This window comes from Elephantulus edwardii, unplaced genomic scaffold (genome assembly GCF_000299155.1).
Source record: "Elephantulus edwardii isolate Elephantulus edwardi_28Jun2011 unplaced genomic scaffold, EleEdw1.0 scaffold00269, whole genome shotgun sequence".
NCBI lineage: Eukaryota > Metazoa > Chordata > Mammalia > Macroscelidea > Macroscelididae > Elephantulus > Elephantulus edwardii.
The window spans coordinates 1,084,433-1,093,161 of NW_006400019.1; the positions used below are offsets into that span (position 1 = coordinate 1,084,433).

An 8,729-nucleotide genomic window follows, 5' to 3' on the forward strand; every position below is an offset into this window, starting at 1 on the left:
CTAGAATGAATATCTCCTCCCCGATCACAGGCCTGAGCCTGGGAGATTTATCTAGTATCAACACCAAATATGTACATCTAGTTGATAGACATTAGGGGCTGCTCCTCAAAGTAGAAGAGGAGGAAGCAAGCCCAGGCGAAGGAACTTCGGTTCATGCTAAGAAAGGATAGGATGGGATGCCAACCAGCAGCCTTCCAGTCCAGTGTGACCAGAGGACACAAAGTAGGACCAGGCCACTGCCATGTCCCATGATCCTCCAGCGCAGGTGGTCACACTATCTGCGTTAGGGAGATGGCGGGGCCCTTGTGGTCATCAAAGCGGTCCATGGTCTTGAGGCTGAGGATCATGTGCAGGCCGTAGGTGAAGATGAAGAGCATGGACAAGGAGGTGAGCAGCCCCATCCAGATGCCTGGAGAGAAGAACCCCGCACAGTCGCTGGCGTAGGAGAAACGCTCGCCCGTCACATTGAAGGCCTGAATCTGGGGCCAGACAAGACATAATCAGAACAAACACTGGGGTCCACACACTGAGGACAGCCAGCAAGTCCCAGGTGTCCGATCTGCCCGGGCCAGAGAATGGAAGGCCGCTGTGGCCGCCTCTGCTCACAGCAGCCCTGCTCCCCTCTCCGTACCTGGAAGTCCTGGAGCGTCAAGTGCCAGAGGGAGGATTTGGCGTGGGGTACGAGGAGATTGCCATTCTTCCTGAGGCTGCTGACATACTGGCAGTGGAAGGAGTAGATGCTAGGCCCGGTGACCTGGGAAGCGTTGAAGTAGTCGATAGAGCCATTGCTGTGGATCTCAAGTTGCTCCAGAGTAAACCAGTGGCGGGCAGACACTGGGTAGAAGCGGTTAGTCAAGATGAACCTGGGAGCAAACAGCACGAGCAGTCAGGCAAGTGAAAAGCAGAGCCCCAACCAGCCTGCCTCACCCTGGCGTCCCCAGAACTTACTTGAATGTCACTCTGGCACCAAACAGTTGCTCATAGGTCAATGAGAGTCTGCAGGGTCAAAGGAAAAGGCCTGTGGTGAGGCCCTGAGAAGAAGCTCAAGCAGCTACCAGGTCCTCATAAGCATCTAGGAATCAGGGCTCCCCTATTATAGGTGGGAAAACTAAGACCCCAGTCCCCCGTCGGAACTCGGGAATGAGCTAGAAGCCAGATCTCTCTCAGTTCCAGCTCCAAGCTCGTTCCTCTGATTCCCAGAGTTCAGGCTTCATCCTTCATTCCATGAAGGGAACGGGAGTGCCGAGGGTAGGTTTTAGAGGGTGAAGGCAAACAGAGGAGCAGTCTCTAGCCACATAGCAAGGGCATAGGAGTCCCGGAGCTGGCTCTGGAAGCTGGACCAGTACCAGCCCTTGGTTCTGTTCAGCAAGTTCTGCTCTAGGGGAGGCATTAAGTTCACATCCAAGGTCCAAAGCAAAGACCAGAAAGTGTGGAGGCAGAACTTGGCACGATCCCCCAGGACCACACCCAGCCAGATCCTGCCATCCCCACCCACTCGACCACCCACCTCTCAGCCCAAGTGCTCTCACCCGGCAACAGAGCTGTTCCAGAATGAGCCAGTCAGGTTGAGCTCCTGGACCCCAAAGGTGAGGGGGGTCAGGTCCACCCACTGGTCTTTGTAAGCCACAGAGAAATTCTGGGCCCAGAACAGGATCCGGGGGGCTGTGTCATTGTAGCTCACAGGGGGGTGAGGCACATCCACTTGTGATGCTTTTGCTAGCAGCTGCCGACCTAGCCCTCCAGAAACCATGGCAGCATCCCGGATCACCTGTGAGGACAACCCCAGCATCTTCTCACCTCCACTCTAGACCAGGGGGGCCCAGACTACCTGCCCTGCCCCCTCCCCAGAGGACAAGCCTCTCATCAACACCCACTGGCAAGACTCAGAACCCTTCTTCCAAATAGTTCTCCCAGTCCAAAACAACCCAGACTATAATCCTAATTCTTAGCCACAGACACATTCGACTGGGTTCATGTTGAGAGCCCAGGAGCCCACCATGCAGAGGTGGCACCTACTGCTGAGGGGAGGAGGCCCAACTTAAGCATTCCCCCCAGTCCCCCAATACCCCCTGCATCAACTTGTGCACCCCGCCACCCCACTCCTCCAGCACCCCGAAAAGAAGGGCACGTACTCTGGAAGGGCGCACTGCTGTGAGGGCTGCAGTGTATGGCACGTCCTCAGACTGGAGGGTGCTCAGCACCTGCCCGATGACCTCGTCTACACGGCAGGGAGAGCAAAAAACGGGGGTCACATGCTGCTGACACGACCCGATCACTTGGTCATGAGGAGCATACACCACAATGGCCTCACCACCTGTGGTGTGATGCTGCGGAACTCTCCAGGTTCCCATCAACCTCTGAGCTGCCAGCACCAGCCAGCCCTCCATCCACCTGCCCCAGACCATGGGAATGGGAACGCTGCTCAGCAAACCTCAAAGGACGAGTGATAACAAACAGAAACAGGGCAACACCCACAGACGTGATGGGTATATAAAGAAACACTTAGCAGTGACAACAGATTTGCCAGAAATGTGGACACAGGTCGGGAATTTAGAGAAGGGTATACATTTGGGAGCACAGCCAGGGATCTAATTATGTGGTCTCATGGCTTCTGTGGCGGGATCCCAAGGCATCCTTGGCTCATGCAAATGATTAAACACTTAGCTGTTAACCAAAAAGTTGGCAGTTCAAGTCTACCCAGAGGCTCTCAGAGGAAAACAAAAACTAAATCCAAACTGCCATTGTGTTAGAACCAACTCCCGGCACCCCCTCCCCACACCGGGGTTCCAAGGCTGGGAATCACATGGGAGGAGATTACTCATCTTTCTCACTTAGAGCCACTGGTAGATTTGAACCACCAGAGAGGCTTGGCCTTTGCTTCAATAGTGCTACTCCCTATGGACTACGCCACCAGAGTCCCTGCGCCTCAGATGAAAGCCCTGGCAATCTCCAAAATCAGCCACTTAGGAGCACAGTTCAATTGCCACACATGGAGCACCATGAGTCAGAGCCAAGACAAGAGAACTTTGGGGTAAGTGTCTTTCAATTAGCAATAATCACTCCTCGGCTAAGACATCATTGGCTACGATACTGCCACTGCACAAAGCTTAGGGGTGTCTTTCATGGCAAACTGCCAAGTCCCCCAAAACTAGAATGTGGCAACTGACTAGTTTCTTGCATCCCAAATCTTTGATTTACTCTGATAGGGAAAAGCAGGTTCTTGGCAGACTCTCTCCATGCTCACACCCATCCCACAGCCCAGTGCTGCGTGGTCGCTTCATCATCTCGTGAGACAATGACTGGGACATGGAAGTGGGAAAGAGTTCTTGAGTCTCTGTCGGCCTCTTCTCAGGAAGCATGTCACCAACTGTGCTACACAGGCGGCAGAGGATGGGGAAGGGCAGGCCAAGGAAGGGGACAGATCGCCAGTGCCACTCACCATTGCCTGTGAGGACTTCCCTGGGTGCCATCAGGCCAGCGCTATCAGAGAGATAAGAGGTCAGTGCCCTCCTATAGACAGGCAGGCAGCTCCCCTGGGTATGCTCTGCTCTGTACCCACCCACCTCTCTATGCTGCCAGTCACAGCCTCCATTCAAGGTCAAGGCTGCAGCTTGTAAGGTCACCAGTCTCCCCTATTCTCCCTGCACACTTGCACTCAGGGCTTTCTGTCCCTTTTCAATCCCCCTCCCTCCTCCGACCACACCAACACCTTCTGGAAGGGCTTCAGGTGCCATGGGTGCACTGCACTATCAGAAGGCAGGGTCTCAGCTATTGAGGCTGATCCGTTGGGAGCAGGGTACCCGAAAGCAGGGTACCTGGCTGTGTAGGGTAGTCGGAAGAGCAGCAAGGCGGGGAGGCTGGCATTTAGCTTCAGCTCCCGCAATGTAGCCAGGTCCACGTGCAGGGGGCTGGCCCCGAGCTTCTCCTGTAGATAGGTGGTGAGGGTGCTGACAGCATACCAGTCTACAGCAGGGAGCACCAGCGAGGAGGGGGCCAGGGTCAAGGCATTCTGCGGACAGGGTGTGGAGGGCAGAGTCAGTGAGGAATCAGGACTGCTGTGTCCCAAAGCTCACTCCCAAGGCCTCTCCTGCAGCCCTCCTCTAGCGAGGCATGCCACACAAGGTCTTATAGCCACCCTGCACTGCCACAGGCCGTTGGACTCTGCAGCCAGTGTCTTCTTCCTTAGGGGAGTTGGTATCATGCTACGGGTGGGCTGCAGGACCCCCAGATGTTGCACAGCACCCACCTGGGGCCTCTTACCTCCAGGTTTGAAAAGGCGCTGTCCTGCTTGTTGCCAAACACTCCTCCATACGCAGTGAAATCCTCAATGCTCAACTAGGGGGAAGAGGGACAGTCATCTGAGGCTGGGCAAGTCAAGGGCAGGGCTCAGGAGGGCCCGTTTGGAGGACGGTTGAAGGGGTACTCTCCTTCCCTCCAGAATGTTCAGTGTCACGAGGCAGGAAATCTAACTGGTCACAGGAGTCAAGTCATCGGAGGGACAAGAGGAACTGTGAAGAGGGAAGCTGAGGAGCAGGAGAGGCCAGGCACCCTGCCCCTCCCCTGGGACTGAAAGCAGAGAGACAAGGCTGCCAGGGTGGGAGGCTGCCCGGGTGGCACGCAAGTCTGGGATCCTTTCAAAGGGACTTGAGAATTTCCCCTCCCTGCCTGTTTTGGAAGACGGGAGAGGCAGAGTCTTGGGAAATGCTGGTAGAAACATTTTCAAGTCTCTGGCACTCCCCAGCCCCAAACCTTTGCCTCTGCAACCCAGCAATGTCCTTCACTTCTACTCCCACCTCTCAGTCCCAGCTGCCTCTGGCTTTTCTCGCTTCAGCCCAGAGGCCAAGCCAATCAGCTTCCCTAACTCTGCTGTTTAGCAAACAAACTTGACCCCACCTCCTCTGTCTCTAGCAGGACAGCTAAGCTCCTTTGAGGGCCAAGACTCTCCTTCCTAAAGCCAGGGGAAGCCTGGTTTTCTGCAGACAGACAGGGACAGGTGGGTGCCGTATGTACCCTTCGATCAGGACACCATAGCACTTCTACCACAGGTCTCCCTCCAGCACTGAGCAGTTTGACCAGACTCATCTCCAACCTACCAGGGCCACCTCATCTGAGTGCCAGCTCTGCCGACCCCTCCCCCTCACTTCACTCCAGGCACCCAGCCCTTGCATATGCTGTTCTCTTGGCCTGGAACAGCCTTCCCTCTCAACCGCGTGGCTTCTGTCCATTCCACTGAGGTCTCTACTCAACAGTCCCTCTTTGGAGAAGCCCTGGCAGACCACCTTGATCTGACAGCAACCAGCTTCTGATATTGTAGGTTATAGCACTGGTGCTGCTTTAACACATTGCCGCAAACGATGGCAAAAAAAATAAAAATGTGTTTCTAAGCACGGTTGCCAATTTAAGTGTGCGGCAACGTGTTGAACACCTGCTTTCACAGTTACCGCTCACCCTCAAAAGAATGTCAGCTTCCTGACCAGAGGGCCTAGGGTTATACTGCTCACTGGTGTATCTCCACCACCTAAGAACACCGGAGGCAGAGCAACCCCTCACCCTGGTAGATGAACAAGCCTCCTAGGTTTCCACAGGTTCTAGGAACCTCTCCTCACAACCTGGAGGGCAGATAAGCGGTAGGACTAGGCTGGCTTCAAGTAGGACTGCATGATTTACCACCTTAGGGAAGGCTAGGGCAGAATCACCACAGCCTACTCAACAAGCAACAACACACTAGACCACAAGGGGAAGAGCTCTAAAGCAAAATGTGGAAGCCACAGTTCAACAACATCCTTCATCAATTCTAAGCTTGCAGACATTTCTCATGGTCTCGTGCCTTTGTGGAGGCCAGAGGGATCTGATGGGAGAGAACCTCGACTCCTCCTGAGCACAGACCCGTCCAACTCTTCCTGGAACTGTTTCTTGTGTCTAGAATCTGTGGAACTTTAGCAATCACTTCCCCTCCACAAAGCTTAAGTTCCTGGGGAGTGAAACCCAGATCATGACATCAACAGCATGATGCCTGGGGGGTGGGGGGTGTCACCCTGTAAGTGAGGCCTTTGATCAGAACTGTTTTCAATCAGAACCACTACTCTGCCACCAATGCTGTGTGACTTCGGGCAAGCCACTTCCCTCCTTGGGCATCAGTCTTCGCAGGTCAAAAGAACCTCAATGCCCAGCTCGGGGGCCTGAAGGGTGGGCAGTGTGCAGACATGCAGCCCACCTTCCCAGTCAAGACAGTGCTGTTCCGGAGCCCCCCCACTCCCACCGAAGCTTCCCCTACAGGCCTCAAAGAGGTGTGCCACCCCTGTTCACAGTTGGGACAAGGTCACACTGCGTCACTTGGGGAATGGGCAGAAGTACTGTGGGGGAAGGCTCGTGGTGGCCTCATGATGACGGAAGCCTGGGCGGCGTACCTTGTCCTGCAAGAACAGCAGCACGTTCCTGGGGCCCAGCTCCAAGGCGGGGTCCAAGTAGGTGGAAAGCTGCATGTCGCTGGTGATGTGACCCTCGTGAGTGTCGGCCGCAGGAGCCCACAGGTCCCTGCGTTGAAACAGCAAAGCGCCATCAAGCAGGGCGCCGAGGTTAGGGCACAGGCTCGTCACTCGGCCGGGGGCAGGAGCTCGGCCCAGCGGGCCCACTGCGCTCCGGGCAAGAGGCGTGAGCCCCTCAACCCCCGGGGCTCGCCATCCCCGCCCAGCCCGTTCCGGAGTCAGAGGTGAGGCCGAGCTTGGTCCAACCCCCCACCCGACCCCCACCCCAGGCCACTCACCGGTCACTGGACCACAGCACCAGCGGCACCTGCTGCTCTGCTGGCACTGCGGTCGCCGTCGCTGCCAGTAACAGCGGCAGCAGCCACTGCATCATCCAGAGCGCCAAGGCCCGCCGCACCCCCATCTGCCACTGAGCCGCCGCCATCACAACCCGAGTCTGTACCGCTCCGGCTGCCACTGCCGCCGCCGCCGCCGCCGCCGCCTCCTCCGCTGCGATCAGGTGACCGCCACCCCGCCCCGCGCCACCATTGGCCCACATGCAAGCTGCCTGCAGGTGACTGGATAAAATGCCTGTCACTCAAGGCAGGTCCTCCTGAATGGTTGGCTGGACGTATCTCCAGGCCGCACACTCTGGAGTAAAGAGGGAGTGGCGAGTACAGTTGGTTCCTACCTTCACTGCTGCGCGAGGCTGGGCTTGTAATACGCCTACGCGACCATGGCGGGTGGGAAAGCGCGCGAGGGGCAAACGCAGGTCTGCGACGCGGCTCCACAGACCCCCGACCAGATGGTCTGGTTCTTACTTGTTGACTTACTTATGGCCGTTCTTACTTGTTAGTGTGTTCCGTCTCATGTTGTTGTTGTGTACCTTCGAGTCAGAACCAACCCATAGCTGACTGTCCAGCGGCTTTTCAGAAACAGTTAATCAAAAGGGAGGAGATGATCCATCCTTCTCTCACAGAGCAACTGGTGGACTCGAACCGCGTGCCTCCAGGACTGCCGCGGACCTTCTTGCCACTAGGTCACCACCACGCATTCCTTCCCCATCTTCAAAATTAATCTCCTTGAGGGGAAGATCAAACACAACAGTCTTCGATCTCAGTTACATCTCAGTATCAAGAAAACAAAAAATACCCCTGGACCGGTAGACAACATCATGGTTGTCGTTGTTGTTAGGTGCCGTCGAGTCGAGTATGACTCATAGTGACCCTAAAGATCTGAAAAGATCTGAACCCTGTTCTATCCTGCGCCGTCCTCACACTTCCTGACACACTAGAGCTCATTGCAGCAGTCACCGTGCCAATACACCTGGTGGAGGGTCTTCCTCTCCTTCGAGGACCCTCCACCCTTTCCAGCATCATGTCCCTCTCCAAGGCATAGCCCCTCCTACCAACATGCCCCAAGGTTGTGAGGCAAAGCCTCCTCACTCCTGCCTCCAAGGAGCACGCTGGCTGCACCCTCTCCTGGCCATCCATGGGGTGTTCACTGCCCTTCTCCACCACCACAGCTCAAAGGTGTCAATTCTTTTTCTGTCATCCTTATTTGTTGTCCAGGTCTCAGATGCACAGCAAGCAATCAGAAAGACTATGGCCTGAATCAGACGTATCTTACTCTTTGAACTGACATCACTACTCCTCAATAATTTGGAGAGGTTTCTAACTGAAGATTTTCCCATTGCAATGTGTCTCCTTATTTCCTGACTCCTGGTACCAAGGGTGTTAATTGTGGATCCAAGCAAGATGAAGCTGTTGACAGTTTCAATCTCCTTTCCATCCATCATGATGCTGCCTATTGGTCCAGTGGTAAGAAAGACTCTTTATTTTCCTGGCATTGAGATGCCAATCCATACCATTCCTTGATCTTCTGCAACAAGTACTTCAAGCCCTCCTCACTTTCAGCAAGCAAGGTTGTGTCATCTGCATAACACAGATTATTGATGTCTCCCTCCAATCCTGATGCCATTCTTCTCTTCACAGAGTCCAGCTTCTCAGATAATTTGCTCAGCATCCAGATTGAATAGGTATGGAGAGAGAATGCCACCCTGGCACACTCCCTTTTCAGTTCCAAATCATGCAGTGTTTCACTGCTCTGTTCGCACAACAGCCTCCTGCTCCAAGTATAGGTTCCCCATGAGCACAATCAAGTGCTCTGGGGTTCCCATTCCTTATCAATGTCAGCCTAAATTGGCATGATCCATACAGTCTTTGCATACGTGATCCATACACTTTTGCATAGTCAATGAAGCAC

At 54.8% G+C, this 8,729-nt stretch overlaps 1 protein-coding gene across 1 annotated transcript; it reads right to left on the reverse strand.

The window, feature by feature from the left end:
* Positions 1-253: 253 nt before the first annotated feature.
* On the reverse strand, positions 254-6,909 carry ATP6AP1 (ATPase, H+ transporting, lysosomal accessory protein 1). The gene is made up of 10 exons (XM_006899918.1): positions 6,764-6,909; positions 6,408-6,534; positions 4,261-4,335; positions 3,816-4,009; positions 3,440-3,480; positions 2,133-2,218; positions 1,530-1,768; positions 949-996; positions 632-863; positions 254-479 (listed from the first exon to the last, which is right to left on the reverse strand). The coding sequence occupies exons 1-10, from the start codon at positions 6,907-6,909 to the stop codon at positions 270-272; spliced, it is 1,398 nt and encodes a 465-aa protein (XP_006899980.1). The 3' UTR covers positions 254-269.
* Positions 6,910-8,729: the final 1,820 nt, after the last annotated feature.

Coding starts and splice junctions, on each gene's coding strand:
- ATP6AP1 (XM_006899918.1), bottom strand. CDS start 6,909: ATGGCGGCGGCTCAGTGGCAGATGGGGGTGCGGCGGGCCTTGGCGCTC. Junction 4,336..6,407: donor TGCTGTTCTTGCAGGACAAG/GTACGCCGCCCA, acceptor TCTTCCCCCTAG/TTGAGCATTGAGGATTTCAC. Junction 2,219..3,439: donor GGAAGTCCTCACAGGCAATG/GTGAGTGGCACT, acceptor CCTGCCGTGTAG/ACGAGGTCATCGGGCAGGTG.